Source organism: Schistocerca piceifrons, chromosome 5 (assembly GCF_021461385.2).
Source record: "Schistocerca piceifrons isolate TAMUIC-IGC-003096 chromosome 5, iqSchPice1.1, whole genome shotgun sequence".
NCBI classification, from domain to species: Eukaryota; Metazoa; Arthropoda; class Insecta; order Orthoptera; family Acrididae; genus Schistocerca; species Schistocerca piceifrons.
This window is the reverse complement of record NC_060142.1, coordinates 355,434,349-355,458,073: the sequence shown is the minus strand read 5'-3', so window position 1 is coordinate 355,458,073 and position 23,725 is coordinate 355,434,349. Positions and strand designations below refer to the sequence as shown.

Below are 23,725 nucleotides of genomic sequence, written 5' to 3'. Positions count from 1 at the left end.
TTTGTTTTCTTTTCATTTCAGTAAACAAGCCATATTTGATGGGAAGAAACCAATCAGAGGTGGCATTCCTTTTGTATTTCGTAAGTATCATTGTTACAAGGTTAAAACAATTTCTACATTAGATAGAAACTCTTGACTCCAGTATCTCTGAAAGAGTGATGGATTTTGCAGCAAGTTATCGATTCTGTTAAATTTCTTTATTTTACCTAGCTACTACTCTGTAAATGAAACTGAGATTAATAGAGTAAAGCTTATCTCGTAAGTTCTTATGCTTCAGAATTTTGTCTCTATTCACAGCTCAGTTTGGACAGTGGACCTTCGGCCCCCAGCATGGGTTTGCACGTATTGTTCGGTGGAATTTAGAAAAGGCACCAGAAAGGCTGCCAAGTGGAGATGTGGAAGCCATCTTCTCCATTATGGACAGTGAATTCACTCGGTCTATGTGGAACTACCCGTGAGTGAAATTTTGGTCTCAAAATTTATTATTGTGAGTTCTGCATAGAAAGATTGCTTGGAAACTAATTTCCAGTGAAATTATGTCCCACAAATAATTGTTTCCACTTTTACGGCAGTGCATTGAGAACATACTACAATAATGTGAGCATGCAGTGGAGTTGTGGATCTGGAAGTGCATCTGCATCCATTCTCTGCAAACCACTATGATGTGCATGGTAGAGGGTATGTCCCGGAATACTACTTATTAGGGTTTCTTCTTGATCCACTCACATATGGACCACAAGGAGGAGGACTGCCTAAATGCCTCTCCTCCTGCAGTCCTAAAATCTGATCTATATTAACTACTTTATTGAGATAAATACAATCATACCCTCAAAAACTGGAATTTTTCAGAGCTATCCACACACTGTAGTTGAGACGGCATAAGATGATCCCTGGCAGCTTTCAGCACTGTTGCTTGCTTTCAGCTGTGAAGTGCAAACAGCTGCAGGTCATAACAATAGCTGTCTGCAGAGGTGTTACAACACTGAAGTATTCCCATAGAGACATTCACATCGTGTTACATTATTGGTTGAGGTAGGTGCGCAAAGCTGTTGCACCCAACCCACTGCAACGGTCAGGGATCAACTTACACTGACTCAACTATAGGAGTGGTAATTAGTCCAAATCTTAAACTTCAACTTAAAATATTTCAAAAGTGAGGAGAGAAGTGTCAGTGCAAAGTGGTGGGGAATATATAAAAATGAGAATACTTGACCAGTCAAGATCCAAATCCCGGAGCAGTAAATCACAGTAATGTGGGCTGCTTAACCATAGGGAAAGTAACATGCAAAGTTAGCTGAGATGTTGAGGAATATGATGTGATGGACAATGAGTAGATGCCTGATGGGGGTGGGGTTCCCCACGTCTCCAAAGAAAGTAAGAAATATGCTGTGATATGCAAGAAATATGGTGATGTAGACGGGGAGGACCATGACAGTAGGAGGAGGAAATCTGTAGAAACATGTGCCTTGTGTACTCGTAAGTGAAGCTTCCAACTTTGAAATTAGCCAAGCTTAGACACTTCTACCATTCTAATGGGACACTCAGAAAACTTTAAAGACAACAAAAAAATTTAATTATGCTATAGGAAAATTTAGAGTGTGACCATTTCACACCATGACTGACTGAGACAGTATGATGATCAAAAAGTAAACTATCTGCTCTTTTATTTATTCATAGTGCCTGGTTTTGATTAGACCATCTAAACACTGAGATGTCCTTCAGGAGGGTTAGCCTTGGCAGATTTGATGAAATAGCACTTTAAAGTGGTTACAGCTTGGTCTGGAGAAGGTTCAGGTGAATCCAGTCACCAGGAGTAAGAAAAAAGTAAATGAGGTGGTATCAAGCTTAGTTATTAATGCAGAAGTAAATAGAACTCGTAAGTTGAAAAGTCAATTGTATCATCTGGATGAAGGCTAACCCTAAACTTTCCTGTGCTTAATCTTTTCCATGCACTAGGACCTATAATGGTACATAATCATGTTGCTCCAATACATTTCCTAATATTATCTATCCATTTTGAGTCCAGCCAAGAATTCCCTTGGTCCACCTACCATCTCCTCATGTGTACACTCCATCCCCATTTCATTTTCATTGCTATTGTACTTATATCTGCCACTCTAGTCTGTTACCATGTTGTCTTTTTCTTTGTTTTCCGGATGCTCTAAGTAATTTCTGACATGTATCTCTCTCACTGTTTATTGAGCAACTACAATATTTGAATGGTTTTTACATTAAAATTGCGTGTCTGTAGTCACAAGTCACCAATGGTGTTACACTGTAGGTTGTGGAAGCTTAGCATTGAAACCCCTTTTTAGTTTAGGCTAATTCCATGTCAGTTCGACAAAGAAAAGTATCGTTTTCAACTTGATCATCTCATCTCAGTTTGGGGTATGCAATGCTCCTTATAAGAAATGGAAAACCACAAATTTGCAGAGGTATATGACAATCATGAAGAAAGTTATAGGTAAGCTAAGCTCGGAAATGACGTGAAATTTACGCATCGGTCTCAATATCAATGACTATTGTAATAGTTATAACCCATATACAACAATTAATCTTACATCATTGCAAATCTGATGAGTAGAGCTCTGCTTCCATGTGCAAAACGTTGGATTTCTATGAATTTTTACTTGCAGTGTCCTTGATTTTGACCTTTGACCACTGAATATCTCAAAATACACCACCTTCAGTTTTTTTTTTTTTCCTCCAGTATGTTACTGTGAATATGATATCATCTTACCCAAAAATTATTTTATTTACATTGTTACACATCAAAATGCAGTAAAGCAGCACATAAATATGAAATACAAATAATTGAAAAGTAAAATTCATAACTTACGTTGTACAAAAATATGTTCCACATCATTGTAGGGTTGTTACAAATCATTTACAGTGTAGCTTCAATGAAAATGCAGTAAAAATTGGTTACAACTTATTTCAAGTCTTCAGTTAAATTGTTAATGTTCATGAGATCTGATGCAAGGAGAATATGTCTTTCCATTTGGCGTCTCTGGATCCATCTTGTGAGAATTTCACGTTATTTGATAACACAAATGTTTGGTTTGGCAGGAAACATAAATGATGAGCGTGGCCCATGTGACTGTAAGAAGCCAGCTTGTAGCTCATCTGCTTCTTTACAGGTTGGATTAATAGAAGAGATAGACATGATCCAGCGAAAAGCAGCGCGATTCGTCATGGGGACATTTAGTCAGCGCGAGAGCGTTACGGAGATGCTGAACAAGCTCCAGTGGCGGACACTTCAAGAAAGGCGTTACGCAATACGGAGAGGTTTATTATCGAAATTACGAGAGAGCACATTCCGGGAAGAGATGGGCAACATATTACTACCGCCCACATATATCTCGCGTAATGATCACAACGAAAAGATCCGAGAAATTAGAGCAAATACGGAGACTTACAAGCAGTCGTTCTTCCCACGCACAATTCGTGAATGGAACAGGGAAGGGGGGATCAGATAGTGGTACAATAAGTACCCTCCGCCACACACCGTAAGGTGGCTCGCGGAGTATAGATGTAGATGTAGATGTAGATGTTATTATGACATATGCAACCCACCAATGACTATCATATGGGGCAACAAATCTGTGTATGTCTGTTAACAGCATATAATTCACTGAAGGAAACTTGTATACCACCTGCATCTGAACTTTCCTCAAAATCTTTTGCATTTGTGCGTGACCTCCTTCTCTAAACAGTTTGCAAAAATTACAATGTTGACTTGAAATCCATTTTTTATGAACTACTACCAAATACTACTTCATAGCACATGTATAGTGCAGTTTGAGAAAAAAAGCCGCATCCAGGAAACAAGCTACTGATATTTGGTTAAATAAGTCTCTGTCAGGTAAAAACAAGAAATGTTCACTAATTGGTCAGAATGTCAGTGACTGGTATTGGTTGAGTTCTCAGCTTACGCAGTAGTCAAACTTGACAAGACTGGCAAGTATTTGGCAAGACAATGGCACAGAGACACTAAAGTGGAATCAAATTGGGACTAAAGGCCCCCATCCACATGTCCCTCCCCCCTCCTCCCCCACTAAGCAGATCTGGCTTGACCCATTCATCTGTGTGTGAGTGAGATGCATTGGTTTAAAGCCAAACAGCTACCTGCTAGCTGGGACTGCTACTTACCAGGCCACACACCATCAGTGCAGGCAGGTAGGGTCCACCAAGCAGTCGCTGTTGCCCCCACAGTCAGTAGGGTGTGCAAGCGGACTGGTGAGCAAGTTGGCACACCGCTCAGGTTGTGAATGGGTAGCTTAAGAGTTGTCCTAAGATTATTGCTAACGGCAAGAAATTTTATACAAATATGATGTTGCACAACATTCGTCTGGTGAGTGTCTGAAATGACGCTCAAGACAAATACATTAGAAAAAAGTTACTGTAACTATTAATTATACAGATAATAAGTAACAGTATTGCTTTGCCCCCCCCCCCCCCCCTCCCAAGTTACTTTCATGAAAGAATAGTGAATAGTGGAGTGCAAACTGATGGACTGTAAAATAGGATAAATAGCTTAGTGTAGTGATGTAGATGAAATACAGTTTTGGACATTAAGCCTTTGGTGTGCCATGTTTATAATAACATACCAGAACAATATAAAACTTTAAAGAGACGAAATAAAATAAATGTGTGTGTTTGGAGATACTTGAGATGAAAAGTAAAGGTCAATGACGTTGTGTGTGAAAACTGTTACAAATCCATCATGTTGCACACAATGTAAAGCTCTACTCATTAGATTTTCAATTATGTAAGTTTCATTGTTGTATCTGGATTAGAACCACAATTACAGTCATTTATGTTGAAACGTGTGTGTAAATTTCACACAATTTTCAAACTTAGTAGACCTGCAACTTTCTTCACAATTATCATATATATATCCGCAAATAGGTACCATAGTTTCGTGTCTCTTATCTGGATCACAGAATGTGCCAAATTTTAAAGAAATGTGAATGGATCGGATTGGGGGGTGCAATAAATTGACATGGAAATTATCCTGTACTAGAATCAGTCAGTGACATTTTTAATCTTTTGTTTATTTGTTTTACTGTGTGTCTTCCACAAGCCACCATGATGGAGGATAAATGGTTTACAAGTATCATTTCCTACCGTCCCAATTTCATTTGGATATGGGATACAGGCCTAAAGGCTGTCTGTAGATCTCTTTACGGTCACGGGTTTCTCTAATTGTAGGGCTGTGATAATCATGTTAGTTAATATATTATTTAAATTATATGTTTGACTTAGTTTGTTTCATAAACTTGGAGACTTTTGTTACGTGACACACCCACAGGAGATAAATGCCACATTGCAAATGAAGGTTCTCTTCTCTGAAGTTTTTGTAGGTTTCCCATTACCCAATTTTGTAAATGTACCAGACCAATGAAAAACAGTGGACAAGCGGTTGAGTGACGGTTTTGTGATTCCTTTCGTATTTGAAGTACACATGCATAGTTTTCTTCTCTTAAATCTGAATCTGGTGTCGACCTTCTCCAAGGTTATATTTACAAATTTACATAGTCATGTCACCTTAAATTGCTCACATGGATACTCCTAGATACTTCCAGGCTCCAACTAATTCCAATTACTGATCACAATAATTTTGTCAAACGATAAGTCAGCTGCCAGCATTTGAATCGGGAAGCAATCTGCAAGTGTCTCTGTATTTTCTAAAAATCACCTCCCTGTGTACAACTGTGTTCCTTCCTTTTACAGCCTGATAGGGCTGCAGATATTAGCTGACAGGTCATATGTATGTATTCTGATTTGTAAGGGATGCTGTGTGACTGTATTGAAGGCTTTCTGGAAATCGAGAAACACTGAATCAACCTGAGCTCCACTACCAACTGCCTCATAGATCTCGTAAATGAAGAGAACAACAGGGATTTCATTTGATAGATTCTTATGGAAATCGTGTCGATTCCAACATAGAAGTGACTGCTCTCCAGAAAAGTCAACAGATATGAGTATAATGTTTTTCGTCATTCTACAAGAAATTGTCATGAGTGAAATAAGTTCGCACATCAGAGTTGTTTTGTTGTTGTTACTGTTGCAGTCTTCAACGCAAGATTGGTTTAATGCAGTTTTCATCTCTGGATAACTGCTGTTAGCTACATCCTGTGAACCTGTTTATTGTATTCTCCCTTAGTCTCCCTCTATAATTTTTACACCCCACACTTCCCTTCAATGCTAAATTGGTAATCCCTTGGTGCCTCAAATATATCGCATCAACTGATCCTTCTTTTAGTCAAATTGTGCCACAAATTTCTTTTCTCCCCAAGTGTGTTCAGCACTTCCTCGTTGGGTACTTGATCTACCCATCTAATCTTCAGCACTATTATGTAGCACTGCATTTTAAAAGCCTCTATCCTCTTCCTGTCTAATCTGTTTACTGTGCACATTTTACTGTCATACAAGGCCTACACTCCGGACAAATACCTTCAGAAAAGACTTCCTATTATTAAAAAATTCTCTTATTCTTCTTGTGCCTATCTGCGACTCAGCCTCTCCGCTGTATGGTTAGTAGCAACTTTCCTTCTCATATATTGTTACATTCCATCCTGGTTTTCCATTGTTTGATGTTCTTTAGAAATGCTTTTCTTGCCATTACCAGTCGATAGTTTACATCCTCTCTACTTTAGCCATCATCAGTTATTTTACTACTCAACTTAATTCCCTCATCACTGCCTGATTTAATTAGACTACATTCCATCACCCTGGTTTTGCTTTTGTTGATGTTCATCTTATATCTGCCTTTCAAGACACAGTCCATTCCATTCGATTGCTCATCGAAGTCCTTCAAGGTCTGCCAATGGCATTGTAATTCTTTCAGAGATAGCAAAGTTTTTGTTTCTTCTCCCTGAACTTTAATTCCTGCTTCAAATTTTTCTCTGGTTTCCTTCACTGCTTGCTCATTGTGCAGATTGAATAGCATAAGGGATAGGCTACAATCCTTTCTCACTCATTTCTCAACCACTGATTCACTTTCATTCCCCTCGACTCATAACTACCATCTGGTTTCTGTAGAAGTGGTAAATAGCCTTTCACTCCCTGTATTTAACTGCTGCTATCCTCAGAATTTCAAAGAGAATATTCCAGTCAACATTGTCAAAAGCTCTATCTAAGTCTTCAAATGCTATAAACTTAGGTTTGCCTTTCCTTAACTTATCTTCTAAGAGAAATATTGCCTCTCATGTTCCTACATTTCTCCAGAGTCCAAACTGATCATTCCCAAGGTCGGCTACCACCAGCGTTTCCATTCTTCTGTAAATAATTTGTGTTAGTGTTGCCATTACTTGAAGTAACAGAGGTTTCAGACTGATGTCTGAAACCTCTGTTACTTCAAGTCTTTTCCACATATACACCCTTCTTTTGCGATTAGTATACGAAGTGTTAGTTACAATTAATTTATGCTCTGTGCAAAATTCTACCACGTGGCTTTCTCTTCCATTTCTCTCCTCCATTGCGCACATGTGTGTCTGAACAGCTGGCATTCCTGAGCACCAATGAATATCCCTTTTCTGTTCTATGTGCTGTGTTGTGGAAACTTCTTACACAAATACTGAAATGCTGCTTAATTACTGTGCACGGCCTTAACAAATTCTGTCATCAATCTCAATTTAGTGTGCAATGGTGGGAAAACAATTACGTTCAAATTCACTAGAGGTTCTTCTGCTTTATAAATATATATGTTGTGTAGTGTTTCTCTTGTGTGCAACAGTCCCACTCCCACAGATAGCAGCAGAACTTAGTGTAACGCCCTTGCAAACCAAACAGCATCACAATGACTTTGAAATCTCTACGTACCAGCCATTCCTGCTTATTGTAATCAAAACGGTTTACAAAGGATCTCAAGCTTTCTTCACCTAAGGCAGTATATGTGACAAGGGTAGATAGCCTTTCATTACTATTGTGTAACAGCATTGCCTTCAGGCTTCTTCTTGAACCATCTATAAAGAGTCTCCAATTGTCTGCTTTGTATTTAATGTTCAGTCTTTCAACAAACCGTCTTTTGTATCCCGCCTGGGAGGCGGTGCATGGGTAGGAACAGGAAAAGGTAATTTAAGTTGGTACTGCAAGAATGTGGTTTACTGGTGCAAGAACAAGGTGATAAACGATTACATAACTTTGTACGTAGGTGCGATGCTGAAGTGAAGTGCCCTGGCTGGCTGCACCTGATCAAATGGCTGAAGCAGTCGTGGAGCTCGTAGACCTCAACAGCACCGGCTAGAGGGCGCTGTCGTCTGTGTCTCTCATGGTGCCAACTTGAGAAACTATTCCGTGGCATCGTTGTTATCAATACCATACCGTCAGTGTAATTGCGAGGTGTAATGTTGCCTTTGCTTTCAATAATGTAACGACATTAAAGTTTTTCTGATGCTCCTGAAACACACACAAACGTGTATCAATGAGGTGGTTTCATTGCTGCTGTCATGGGGCCAAGAGTTCAGCTTTGCACTTTGGAAGATCTCATTGCCTAACCAGACCATTGGGTTCACACTGTTTGATTTTGGCTGTATGTGTCAGTTCAGCATTGTTGCTGTCACTGCTTAATGGTGATAAATGTGGGGTAAGAGGAACTGGCAATCCTTTGTTATGAGCCACAGTATGTATGGCAGATGGTATGTCAGGGTATTGATGATTCCTCTTCCTGCAGCTTTGACTGCTTTCCTCAAGTTAGGTACCATACAAAAATAGCAATCCGATGCCTCATTTGTGTGTTCATGCCAAATAGTGGGCACACTGAACTTCATGGAGATACTTTTACTGTGGATACAAGCATTCAGCATAGATGAATGTGACATGCAACAGATATGTGGAGCCAACGATTTATCTTGGTCTCCAGCTATACACCCTAATTACAAGACATCTGTTTGTTTCATTGCTGTAGTTAATGACTGCCTTCCTGCACTATAAATAACATGTGCACAAATGTTACACAAGGTATCAGTTTTGTTACTCCAGATGCGACGATTTGTCAAAACTTACAAGCACACAATAACAGTGTTCTTAAATTTCAACACTTTACCTGACATGCGTTCCCTGCCAGCCACCACGACACTTTTTCCAAAAAAAACCAGGTAAACTAAATCAGCACAACAACTCACAGCTGCCACAAATGACAATTAAAATTGCATCTGGTTTCTACATTTGATAATGCTCAAGCAACTGTATGGTGCAAACATCAGTCATGTGTAAGGCATTGTTCATTCTACAGGAAGCATCCACCTCACTAACTTAGGGCAGAGGAAACCTTGTCACAATGCCTTTGCATGTAGTTCTTATAATGTCCCAAAAGGGCGACTCTGAAATGTAAACATGTTACTTACTTGTAACCCAAAGGTAGTAGACTGTTTCAGCCTTGATGTTGGTGTTTGATGCGTCTAAATCTTAGAGTATCACTAGTTTTATTTCTGTAAAAAGTAAAACTTTTTGGACCAGTGTTGTTACTAGACCTACTCCAGCATTACCCAATTCTCCTAACACCAAAAACCATTAATTGCCACTGTATTTAACTTCAACCTACACATTTCTCTTTTAAAACATTCTAACCTCCATTGAAGTGTAGCCGTATTTCCCTTTACAAATGCACCATCAGTAGCTGTGCCTCCGTCAAATATGGCTGAAAAGTGTTTGTCTAAAGTAGGCTATTTCAGATGATGTGGTCCACACCAGGTTTGGAGTTTAAACACTTTAACTGCAATTTGTTGTTGAATAACTTACAATTTGCGGCCAGATCAAGTCTCACTTAATTACAGTTTATGCACTGATAATTGGCTAGCCAAATACTACCGCTCGATTAATGTCCTGTATCGTGATTGAGTGCAGTAACATAACACTAAAGAAATTGAACACCATTATTAACATGTGGCAAGTCAATTGTTAACACAGTTCCTGCATAAAGCTCTTAAATCACTGTTCTTGGACTCTTAACATTCAAATCAGTAAGAAAACAACATGCACTGTCAATAACTATTGGAAATAACAAGTCAGTTCAATTTGATCCAATTGTCACAATAGATGATCGTTATTGAAGTTTGACACAATTCCTAATGCTGATTAACTGCAACATGACAGTCACTTCTGAACAAACAGTCACTGATTCACAGGGTGATCTCTCATGTAAGAAATTTCAGTTAAAATTTTGCACATTGTATGAGTTATAATTTGTGCTAACTTGTCTGTTGTATGTTTCTGTACTCCACCCAGAGATCCGAATGAGGGACAATTTTTAGCTCCAGAATATTTTACTCAAGAGGATGCCATCATTTAACCATACGGTAGAGCTATAGCTCCTCAGGAAAGATAACAGTTGTAGTTTCCCTTTGCTTACAGCTGTTTGCAGTACCATTACAGCCACGTGATGTTGGTCGATGTTAATTAAAAGGCCTGCTACTACTGAAAAGGCTGCTAGCTCTCTTTAGGAATGACACGTTTGTCTGGCATCTCAATATATACCCTCCATTGTGGTTACACCTATGGCATGGCTACCTGTATTGTTGAGGCATGCAAGTCACCCCACCATGGCAAGGCCCATGGTCCATGCTTCATATGGGGGAGTCTTATGATACTTCTTATAAATTTGAATGTCTTGCAGAATAAGCATATTCAATATAGAACTTAGTGATCATCCTGTCACATCCTGTGGCTTTCCTCTATCGAGCAGTTTCTTGTGCCCCCCATTTATTTTTAAATCACAGTATGGTCAAACATGGGAACTGCATGTTTATCATCAGTGAAGGAATTTTAGAAAACATAATTTAATATTTCAGCTTTCATTTTATCAGCTTCTATTTTAGTGCCATTGTGGTCAACAAGCAAGCATTTGGAAAGATTATTTTATTCAATTGACTAAGTCTACATACAACCAACTTTAAGTGGTTTCACGACTTCATTATTAATATGTACATTTTTTTCTGGTATGTCAATTATCCATTAGGTTGTTATTAGAGTAACTGATTTTCAAGTCTACTTCCAGAGTGAACCGTATCTATTATATATTTTATATTTAAGTTGGGTGTGTGTATAATTATAACTGTTAAATTATAATGTTACACATTAATATTGGAATGTTCATTTCCTCCTCTGTCTGTGGTCCTCTAAAAGATTTTGGTCAAAAGTAATAGACAACATTCTGTTAGAATGTAAAAGATCTCATAGCAGTAGTTTTCATTTCAGATTTCGCCTCACATACAGACTGATACTACGAGAAAAGGAGCTACATTTCAATATAGGCATATACAATCCTAGCAAAGACCTTACATTCAGTTTCAATTTACTGCTTCATACTTATTTTAAAGTTCCTGATGTACGACGTTGCCAGATTACGGGGTTACATGGCTGCACATTCATTGATAAGGTAAGAGATGCATCATCGTTGTGAATTCAGCGCTATTTAGCTGCTGATATAAAGGGTGTAACAAAACTGCGTGGCACAAATTGCAGGACACATTCCTCACACATAGATTAAGAAATGATGTTATATGAACATGGGTCTGGAAATGCTTTGTTTCCATGTTACAACTCATTTTCTCCAACTCGTTAGTGACGGGAAACCCACATGAACAGAAAGCACCAGCATCCCACAGGCAACTCTTTCTTACAGGTGGTGTTAAATATGCCCTCCGTGGGCATTGATACGTGCATCAACCTGCTGTCATAGTGAAACTCGGAGACATGATGTATCCCTGGAGTATTGCGTATCGTTTCGGAGCTTTCCATAATATGGGCACAGAGACTCTGAACATCTTGTACCGAGGTTCCATACAAAATAGCTTTCAAATGCCTCCACAAATAAAAGTCCAGTGGATTTAGGTCTGGAGAGTGTGGAGGCCAGGCAATTGGTCCATATCTACTTATCCATCCGTCACTGAATCTGTTATTTAGAAGCCAGTTGACATTAACACTAAAATGAGGAGTTGCTTCATCCTGCCTGAAGTACATGTTTTGTTGCACAGCTAAATGCACATCTGCTAAAGGATCATGTAGAACATTCTGTACGAAATTATGATAACTTTTTCTGTTGAGCGTGGGTGCCAGAAAGTGAAGCCCTACCAGTCCCCAACAATGCCAGCCCAAACACTGACAGAAAATTTTTGTTGATGACTTGTTTCAACAGTTGTCAGAATGTCAATTACAAAAAGTTACAATCTCATCTCTTTTAAACTCCACCTCATCTGTGAACAGCACCGTTGCACTAAAATTGGGGTTGACACTTCGTTGAATAAACTATTTGCATAAGAGTACTTGTGCAGGAAAATCAGCTGCTGATAGTGCCTTCACACACTATAAATGGTGTGGATACAAATGGTTCCCATGTGACACCGGACAGTCGTGTGGTTAACATTCAGTGTGGGAGCTACATGTTTTATACTGACACTAGGGTTGTCGTCAATTGCATGAAGAATTGCAATCTCCTACTGCAGTGTCCTCGTCCTTCGAGGCTCCCATGGTTGCAAGTATCAGGCTTAAATGCCCCTTGTTCTCTAAGTCGATGATCAGTGACTTCAAACATATTCCTGTCGGGGTACTTTCATCCTGGAAATCTCTCCCGGTACTAACATCGAGTACAAGTGGCATTGCCATCAGCTAATCCATTCATCAAATGGGCATCTGACATCTCTGCATTTGTGTACACTGCCATTGCATGAATCAGGTCTGTGATTAACTCTACGTACTAGCCTATGTGCTTGCAACAGTCGTACTGATTGTTAGAACAGTCGATTTTACCTGTAAACAAGCAATAATGTACATCACGTGGAAACAGGGACATGTAAAACGAAACACTGGCAGTGCACAACATAACCAGACATCACCAAGAACGCATGTTCCCCATTATTTTAATGTTCTGTTCCTATGTGTTTCCCATGATTAATGAGTTGGACAAAATGAGTTATAACATGGAAACAAAATTCCCAGACCCATGTTTATATAACATAATTTCATGATCTAAGTGTGAGGAATGTGTCCTGCAATTTGTGCTATACACTTTTGTTAGACCCTATATAGACTGACCATATACTGAACTTCACATGTATAAAGTAACATATGGTAACATATGACATACATATTGCAATATTTAACTTTTTAATGTATTTTGTCCTAACAGACACGCGACGGTGCCATTTTCCAAGAAGGCCGTGATGTTGTAACTATTTCAGAATGGACTGATCGCATATACCAGAACACTCCTCAAGAACATATAATAACCAATGTAGTTTCGGGACGTAAAATGAGAATCCAGAAATATAATTTCCCTGACACAGGTATTTCAGTTGAAAATGTCACAATTAATGTTAAGAATTTTGTTTCTTAGGTACTTCCGTATTGAAGAAATTATTTTAATGTAGAAAATTAATAGAAGCCTGTCAGTGTAATAAACCAGTGTTTAGAGTTTCTGCATATTCCAAGCATCACACTCATTGTTTCTCAGTTTAAAAAATGGTTTAAAGTGTAATCAGGTTTTTCGTAACTACTTCAATGCAAACAAATAATTTTAAAAAATTGTTAAATTTGTAACATTTTTACAGCAGAGTCTTAAATTTGTTAATATTTTTATGAGATGTTGCAATTTTTGCTGGCATCCAAAACATTATAACACAGGCCAATGATGAAAAAACATTTTTAATGAAGGTGACTTATTCCTTTAGCTTTTAGTATGTTGAATCCTAATATGATAACAAAAGAGCCATATAACCTAACATTTACTTCTTTACATTTAACAGTCAGTATTTGAAAATGGAAATTTTTAGTGATTTTTTTAATAGTATGTATTTCACATGCTATTTAAATTAACGAAAGTATGAAACTGAAAATTAGGTGGCACATAACTACTGGGCAAACTGTTTCCTTCTCTCTATAAATCTCTCCTCAGGCAGGTAGAGTAGTAGTAGAGTAGTAGAGGGGTTTTGTGGGCGCACGACAGCATGGTCTTCAGCGCCCCTCAGGCAGGTATCATCTGGCCATCTTACATATCTCTGTCCTGAGCATCCTCCTTGATTTTTCTTGTAACTTTTTCCTCTCTTCATTTCTGTTTGCACTCCTGTCCTCCTTCCTCTCCCTCTTTTTCCTTTTACTCTCCCTCTCATCATTCTCTGTCATATACAATTCCTGCATAATATGTGTCCCATCCAAAATGTTTTCCTCTACTGTATCATCCTCATGAAGTTCCTCTCATCTCCTACCCTGTGCAGCACCTCCTTATTTCCCATTCTTTTGGACCTTTTCACTTTCCTCTTTCTTCTCTATAACCAAATGTCAAAACTTTCTAACTATTTCTGTTCTTTTTGTCTATTTGGCCACATTTCAGAACCATAAGACACCATTCTCAATGCAGAATGTTTCGCGAACCTCTTCCTAGGTGTAATGGAGATGCTTCAGGCTGCCAACAAACCTTTCACTCCCCCAAATGCTCTCTTTCCCATGGAGATTATGCATCTCACTTCCTTTGGGCAACTTCCACAGGAACTTATCAACCTTCCCAAATACTGCTGTTCTAATGCCATTCCATCTTGTGATATAGTAATCATGTCATCTTTGCTGATTCTCATTGCTTTGATCTTGCCAGCATTCAATTTCCTTCCACATTCTTTATCCACAATCACAATATTCTCCGTCATTTCCTGGAGGTCTTCCTCTGTTTCTGCTAGCACAGTCATATCTTCAGTGCACTTATGGTTTTTATTCTTCCTCCACTTCATTGTATGGGAAGACCTATTTTGATTAAAACAAATCTATTACTACCTCTACTTAAGAGGTTGGGCCTAGTAAAACAGATGTTGAAAGCCCTCCATAGAGATGGAGAATTGAAAATGGACATGTTTGTTGGACCTGACATTTGAAAAATGTTAGATTTTGGATTCCGAATTGACAGCAACTGTGAGAGGATGGTGTGATATCACTGACGAAGGTTGTTACTAAATTTGTAGGCTTAGAAAAGATGCACAACATATTTCTGCTGCTGCCAACAGATGGGAAAAGTTCAAGATATGAGGCTATTTGATGAGCCTTGAGATTCACTTTTTGAACAGTCTTGATTCCCACCTTACACACACACACACACACACACACACACACACACACACACACACACACACACTAAATTTACTTGATGCCCGTGAGGGAGAAGCTGAGGTCTTTCATCATGACATGAAAGTGAATAAAAGAAGTTATCAGGGACTCTAGAATATCAATATGTTGAGAGGCTACTGTCTATCACTTCACCTGGACATACAACAAGCAATTCGTTGGAGAAAAAGCTATATCACTTGCTTTAAGAAGAGGAGGGAAAGGAAACATCAGACAATGGGCACATAATTCATATGTAATGAAGAGGAGTTTTCATTTTTGTATTTGGTATAGTCTTAGTTCATATTGAAAAATTACATTACATTTATTATCTGTGTTTTCCTTATTTTCTAGTTTGTAATGAAGTTACGTTATGACAAAGCCTGTGGGAGAGAGGGGTGGGGGTAGAAAGACAGATGTCGGATATAAACCATGAGATTATTATCTAACAGAAAGTAAACAAAATATTTTTTGTTGGCCTGTGTACCAAATCAGTAGTGAAATAGAAAGGCATTACCAAATAAATAGGTGCTTAATCATAAAAAAAGTTTTGAAAGATTTTGTATGGCTACATGTTTTAAAATTTCAGTTTTGATTTTCTTATTCTTTTTATGAAACAAATTTTACAGTTTGACTATGTTCTTACATTTCCAGTTGTGTGGAATCCATGGATTGAGAAGGCCAAAGAAATAACAGATTTTGGAGATGATGAGTTTCCTAACATGGTGTGTGTAGAATCTGGCCATGTTTCCAGTCCTGTAATCCTTTTGCCAGGAACTGCATTTGAAGCAAGTCAGATTTTGCAGGTAGATTCTAACATGTTTCCCTTAGTTTATTGTGTATTTGGGAATAACACAATTTTTGTAGTTCATAGTTTGCTTCAAATACTGTGTGTACTCAATTAATCTATTACATGATCATGTTACTCATAACATAGATCACATAGATTTCTCCTGCAACTACTAAGGTGCTGTATACAAAACCAAACTGTATTATTCATGCATATTAAAGAACACCATTTTTATATATATATATATATATATATATATATATATATATATATATATATATATATATATATATATATATATATATATATATATATATATAATCCTCCAAGTCTACATAACTCAATAGTCACCACAGGGCAAAATGTGGTTCATTAGTTACATTACTTTATACATCACATAAGGCAACAGCACTGAGTAACTGTCGGTCTGAGTTTTCTCTTACAGGCAACTGTTAACTTATAGAAACATTGTTTTGGCATTTCATCAAGAAATCATTGTGCAAGGGTTTGATACTGAGGAAGTTAACAATTAAGTGCATTAGTGGCAGAGAGCTGATTGCAAACTTTAATGTTCAAAGCAGATCATGCTCATGAATATGCTCATGAATTTCCACTGATTAGATAATTGGATGCCAGCTTTGTAGCAGATAGAAAGGACAATGTCTTTAACATATACAGATCTCCTGTTTCTCATTGCTCAGAGGACCTGAAACCTTATTGGGAAATCCACAACCTAAAATTGACCATTCTAATTCAAAAACTGATCTGCTTTGAACATTAAAGTTTGCAATCAGCTCTCTGCCACTACTGCACTGATTGTTAACTTCCTCAGTATCAAATCCTTGCACAATGATTTCTTGAATGACATGCCAAAACAATGTTTCTATAAGTTAACGGTTGCCTGCAAGAGAAAACTCAAACCGACAAGTACTCGGTGCTGTTCCCTCATGTGATGTACAAAGTAATGTAACTAATGTATCACATTTTGCCATGTGGTGACTATTGAGTTATGTAGACTTGGAGGATTATATATATAAATGGTGTTCCTTAATATGCATAAATAATACAGTTATTTTAGCCAGTGGCCTCTGCGGTTTCATTCTCCTTCTTGAAGTAAGGACAATGATCCCTTCTTGATCTACAAAAACACTGTTAACAGCACTTGTCTGTGATATTCCAACTGCTTGCAAAGTATCTGTAATCAAGTAACACTTCGTGTTCAGTGTATTAGCATGAGGGCAAACTTATTTAAATTACACAATTTCAAGACCAAGTAATCACAATTTATGTTCAGAGTATAGTAAATGTGCTTGTTTTAGGATGTAAACTTCGTGACATGTCAGGATGGCTTCCACCTGTCGTATTGCAAATCATTGAAAGTATCCATGTGAGAGTCCACTGTTGTAAAAGTGAAGAATAAGCCATTTCCACAATGGATAACAAAACAAAACAAATAACTTCTTTCCAAACTTTAGCTGCATTTTCAGATACTCAGGGTCAAACTGTGTACAGACAATGTCTACATTAAATTGACTCAAACTGTGAGGAATCTCTAAATGAAAGTGTATATGAAATTGTGCTGTTTTGTATTTGGTATTTTAAAATGTACGAAGTAACACTTAGATTATAAAATACAGTGAGGAAAGACTCAATATAATTGTTGTACAGCCTCACATAAAGTTAGATGATTCCAGCATGGAAGGCTACCTATAGCTGTATGGGACAGGTCAAGGAACACATTTATTCAAAATGTAGCACTTCCTACATCCTCACCATGCCTAATAGTCAGACTTCACCCTACCAGACCGAAGACTAGAATTACTATATTTGTATGACTAGATAAATTTTTCATCTCCTTCCTTGATGTATTCACTGTGTTGCTCTTCTGTTTCCCTCGCAGTGCTTCAGTAACTCACTCTTTGCAAAGTTAACTTGATGCAGTCACCATTCATAACTTGCAGGTGTACTGGAGCTCCTGTCACAGCTTGTACCTGTGGAAAATTATTTAGCAAGTCAAAAACTTCCACCCAATAGTTCATTTATCAATGGGGTGCCAAAATGCAAGGACGCAAGAGGAGAGTAAAAATTTTGAAATTGCTGTTGCACAGTTACAGCAGAACTGCTTCAGCAGTGGATGACTGCCATGTGCTCTAAAACTGGATTGCATGCCCAGTGAGCAGTAAGAATAAAATGAAGAAGAATTCAACAAACTTCAAGTGTTCTCAGAGTGGATGAAGAGACAAGGAAAAATTTTTCCATGTTACGTGTTATCATGTACCTATAAAGTTGGTCCTCTGTCTTAGTGTGATGTATACATACTGTAAAAGTTTCCTGTGCTAGTATACAGTTTGTATTGCAGTGTGTAGTCAGAAATGCAGTATGCTGTAGAGTCATTCACAGCATTTTCGGTATTTCATGATGTGCTGTTTCATCAACAAAGGAACACATGCCAAAAGTTCGTAGGTCATCTAAATTTTGTGTGGAAATGACAGTGTGCCCTAGAGATTTTGAGTGGATTGACAATTTACCCTAGAGAACATAAGCATACTGAAATTAAAATGTCTTGTGTGTGTGCGTGAGCACGCGCATGCATGTCCACGAGCGGAAAGAGCCGGTAATTGAACAAATATGTCAGTAGCTGTTGGTTTTAATCTTCCTCGACTTTAAAATCTATTCTTGCAGAAAATAGTGATAACAGGGTCCATCTTACAGAACAACACAATTCTATGTTTATCTTTAACCAGACATGTTGGACACTAGTGTTAATAGTTGCTAGTGTTACCATACAAATGTAGCAGTGAGGCATATAAAAGAGTTAATAAACAATTTAACAGGGCTGAGCTGGTCAACAACAACAACAACAACAACAACAATTATAAAGTGTGACTGAAGTGGATAAGCAGCCAAAGGAAATCAGAAAGTCTTTTGAGAGGAATTAACTACACATTCACTGACTATTCCACAACTGTGGTGAAATATGTTTGTCTCTAGCAAACCTTAAAATTGTTTTCTTGCAAGAAGGTGCAAACTATTATTCATTTCTAGCTTCCTATTTATAAAATATTGTACATGCTTCCATCAGTACAATTGCATTGAATCTCTTTCCTTCTTTGTTTCACCAGCTCAACTGTTCCACACCTTGCTTCTGTTTTTTTTTTTACTGGTGTCTTGATGTTCAGGTGATGTGAGTGGAGGGCGGGGCTGCAGGTGGTACTGGAGGACGACGGGGTTCATCAAGCCGTTCTAGCCACCATGTGCAGCAGCAACAGCAGCAGCAGCAACAACAGCAGCAGCAACAGCAGCAGCAATTGCAGCTTCCCCACCTGCAACATCAGCAGCAACAGCAGCAGATCCATCACCACCATCACCCCCACCACCAGCAGCAACAGCAACAACAACAACAGCAGCAGCAGCAGCAGCAGTTGGCAGTTGCTCAGGCATCAGCCTCCACTAGTGGGGATATCCTGTGGCCTCATAGTGCCCCTTGGCTGGCTCTGAACAACATGTATGTGGGTGAAATGCTGCATCACAGATTGCTGCTGGAGCACGGCAAGACCAGCTCCGGCGTGCAGCCCCCTGAGCACCACCCACACCAGTGCGCGTCTCCATGTAGCATCTGTTCACTCAACCTGTAGCCCCCATCCTCCACTGACGGTGACTTTAAGAGAAGGCAGAGTTGCGTTTGCTGTGCATCGCACTTCTACCTTCGATGGACTTGGAGTTGTATTATTTTTTATTAGAGTGTAGGAGTTATTGCTCTGAAATGATTTTTGGAGAATACATATGTATAGTGTGTGTGTGTGTGTGTGTGTGTGTGTGTGTGTGTGTGTGTGTGTGTGTGTGTGTGTGTATGTGTGTGTGTGTAAAAGACAAGAGCAATTTGTTGTGTTTGAGGAGTATTTTATGTATGGCCACCTTCCCATATTGGGTGTTAATCTGTTCTCTTGTGTGCACTAGTTGTGAACTCGGAAGTTTCTTAGTAGGCTCACATTGTGTGTGTCATGATGGTTAAATTCAAAGACAAATTAAAGTTTCCAGAACTTAAATATCTGATGTGCACATATTTGAAGCAAAAACAAGAAAGACTAATATGTTACATAATTTTGTATTTATTCAGAAATATGAAACTGCAGCTTTCAGTGTTTTAAAAAAAGTATAGATACATTTGTGATGCAAATTTTAGACAGAGTAGTTGGTCAGCAGATGCCTATCTATGCAAACAGTAGCAGCAATTTTCAAATTACTGTATGTGGCAAAGAGGGATTTGAGATAGAGAAGAGACTATTCAATATTCCTGTTCAGTTAATAGCAGGAAGTGAAAGTTTGTTCGTAAAATTTTGTTCTGTGTGTGCAGCAGAACACTTTTGTAGTGTCATCTGTTCTTTGAGATTTTCCTTATTTTCTGATAATGGAACTCTCCCCCTCACAAAAAAACCACTTCTGATGTTGCAGCAGTTAACTTTAACATCTAAGCTACTTCAGAATATACTGAGCATCAATTTGGATTGTTAATGTGCTAAAATAAGTAACATATGGAATAGTATTTCAGTTCAGTCACTGAAATTATGGATTTATTTATTTTTAGATTTCCAACAAAAATGCAACAAGCTGAAGAATTTTGAAAAATATATTTTAAACTCTTTTTTTTATTATGAAAAATGTTACCAAAATGATTCTCACATTTCAAACATAATTGCTGTTTTGCCATAAAAGAATACCTGTATCTACATAGAACCACTGAAGAAAGTTAATAGAGTGCTTCCAGGTGTTCTTTCAAGTTGATTTCACTTTATGTACAATATTAATATGGCTGACCCAGCTATCTTCTTCAGGTGCTGCGAGTGTTGCTGTTTGAAATCTGGGCAGCGAGTAAACATAATAGTAAAACTCGCTGCACCTGAAGAAGATGGCTGGGTCAGTCATCAAAATGTGGTGCATAAAATGGAAAAAAACTTGGCCCAACACCTGGAAGGACATTATTAATTGATCGCACCAAAAAAAACCTGAGGGATCACAGCCCTCTGGAAAGAGTAACTGACTTATCACACACATTTTTATGTGCAGAACTTTATGAATTAAAGCAGTGACTTTGGAAAGTGGAAAAATACACAAATAAATCAATTATGCCTTTTTAAAATTGGAAACAAAACAAAAATATGTGGGTTTGAAGAATACAAATTTTAAAGTTAAACCTGTCATGAATAAATTCATACTTTAAATAAATTTCAGTCATACTCATTCATCATTGTTACATTCATATGAAATCTATCAAATCATTTGCTGTTTCACTAAACATACACATCTTAAATTGTTCAGTTATTACTGATGTATAGTATAGTGTTTAATATTCCATGTTATATATATTAAATATTATTGTTAGTGTTCTAGCATCTCTATTAGTATCTTGTAGAAACATTCAGATTTTGAAGTCTTATGAAATGTGTACCATCAATTTCTGTAAGAATACTGTTACTAAATACTTAGCATTGAATACAGATGTTTCAAATATTTCTTTTTGATGGTAACAAATTTAGTAACTTAACTCGGATCATTGACTGCTGTGATTAAACTACTCTCTGCAATAATTAAATTTGAAATAATTGTTAGAATTACACGTTACTCTCCAGTCATGAATAAATAACCTATTAAGATATTTTGTACTTTTATGATATAGAGGTGCAAAGAGTGTGAAAGAATTCAATTTTTATATACACTATATTCTCATGTCAATCTGACTATTTAGAAAAGTTTAAGATGAGACACTCAAATAGTTGAATGAATGAAATTTCTCTAATAGCATTCTGCTAAAATTCTGTAGCAACAGTATATACTAATTTTATCTTCATTTTGTACTAACTAGTTTCCAAAAGAGGCTAGTGTGCTGACTGGTGCTGCTCTTGACTGATGAAATGTGATCCATATTTGTTTTTAGTTTGTTATAACTATATACTTTTGTGAGATACAGTTTTATTGGAGGATGCCTGAAGTATGTAATGGCAGACAATAATTTAATGTATGAGTGTTTATACAGATTTTGCTCTTGTGATTGCTGAGGCTCTCTTGGATTCTATGTTGTCAGTAAATAGCTGTAGGTAAACTTTGTTTGTTCTTTTGAAATTATTTTGACCATGTCGCATGGTGTATAATGTATTGAACTTCTTGCTGAATATTTGAACTATCCATCAGAATTAATTTTGACTGACAATATATTGGTATAGTCTGACCAATCAAAATGTATGCATGGAAGAACACTGTGTTTTTTGGAATTACCTCATTGTAAGCTAAGTGTATTTCATCTTCCTCCTCCTTTCTTTGTCCTTTCTTTTTTCCACCACAGAGGACAATAGTAGATACCTTAAAGGTTGTACACTGTGTTCTACTCATTTCTGTCTGAAGTACAGTATGGCACCATGCTGCCCTCGTTGCCAGGAATACAGTTTTCTTGGTCAGCCTTAAGTTTTGTACCCAACATATAACCCCAAAAAAGAAAACAAAAAACTACAAAATTGCTTCTTGCCCGTACCTAAAAGACAAAAATTGGAACTGGAATGTGATGTACTATTTTGCTGTAAAGTTCATGAACTTCTGACAAGGTTATACAAAGATTCATTATTGTATGCTGTTCTTTTCTTTGGGAAGAAGAAAAAGAGCAGCACAGAAAAGAATATGTATGTATTATTAATAGTGCTATTTATGTCCATAGGAAAAAGATAATGGTCCTCATTGGTATCTGAGCACGCCTGAATCAAACTGATAATTATTCTTTACCATGCTCAAAGACAGACATTGCATTGTGAACGGAAATATTCGTATCTAATAAGGTGATGGGGGCACATGACAAAAGAGAGTGTTGAAGCAATATACTGCTTAAAAACTTAGCAAGATTGATCTTTGTTGTTGCTTTTAAGTTAATTTTCCTGCTGTAATTGTCAGAAATAGGCATTTTGTATATTTTCTGTGTATGTTGGAATGAAATTGTGCAAGAGGCATTTTCTAAATTGTTGATACGTTCATCAGCTTTTGTAGCAGTATGTGAGGAATGGATGATAATAAATGAGGGAAAATATTGATTTTAAATGAATTATTGTTGGTGAAGTGAGTATACACAAATTTTAGAGGAGAACATGAAGGTAGTGTAAGTAATACAGCAAGAACATGTAGAATATCTCACAGTGCTTAATGTAAATGTGAAGCTTGAGAAATCAGTGCCACGGTAACTAAATGATGATTGGGGTACTATACATACATAACGCAGCATACCATATGTTGTTAGTCTCCAGCATTCATTCAAAACAGTGTAATCTGTTTTGTTTTGTGTAAGACAACAAAATGTGAAGGAATCTATTTTGTTCAGTAATTCTGCATTATTTGAAGGTATTCTTAAAGTAATAGTGTTTACATTCCCCACTCCTATGAAACCTACATGCTTATAATATAGAATACACAGTTATCTCAAGTAAGTTTTTCTGTGTGTCATGTGAGACACAATTTCTTGTGCAGATGTTGCACCTGTGTAATTCATGAAGACTTCTATAAGGACATGTCAGAAAGCTAAATTTCATTTTATAGTTTTTGATTGCTGAATATCTGTATTGTAATAATCTGTTTGATAGCGTTCATTTTGGTGAATTGACTCTGATCATGTAGATGGGATTGGTGCAATAAAGCTTTTTCAGAATTTCTTTCTTTTAATTTTTCATTAATGTACCACATCGTAATGTCCTGTTGAGAGAATGAATGTCTCTTTGGGATGTTAAGTCATTAGTGTCTACTGTTTTGACAGTTTGAAATAAACAGTAATAATTTAAATTTTATACAAATTCTAGGTAACACTATTTCTTTCTGAAC

The 23,725-nt window shown here is 37.4% G+C and overlaps 1 protein-coding gene across 1 annotated transcript in view; it reads left to right on the top strand.

Moving 5' to 3' along the window:
- LOC124799267 (glucose-6-phosphate 1-epimerase) overlaps positions 1 to 19,256 on the top strand; it is a 238,182-nt gene extending 218,926 nt beyond the window's left edge. Inside the window, exons 3-8 of the mRNA XM_047262831.1 lie at positions 22 to 80; positions 298 to 454; positions 11,200 to 11,380; positions 13,130 to 13,286; positions 15,742 to 15,893; positions 19,057 to 19,256. Of these exons, the coding sequence (XP_047118787.1) occupies positions 22 to 80; positions 298 to 454; positions 11,200 to 11,380; positions 13,130 to 13,286; positions 15,742 to 15,893; positions 19,057 to 19,065 (715 nt within the window). The 3' untranslated portion in view covers positions 19,066 to 19,256. The remainder of the gene's footprint in view (positions 1 to 21; positions 81 to 297; positions 455 to 11,199; positions 11,381 to 13,129; positions 13,287 to 15,741; positions 15,894 to 19,056) is intronic.
- The last annotated feature ends 4,469 nt before the right edge of the window (positions 19,257 to 23,725 follow it).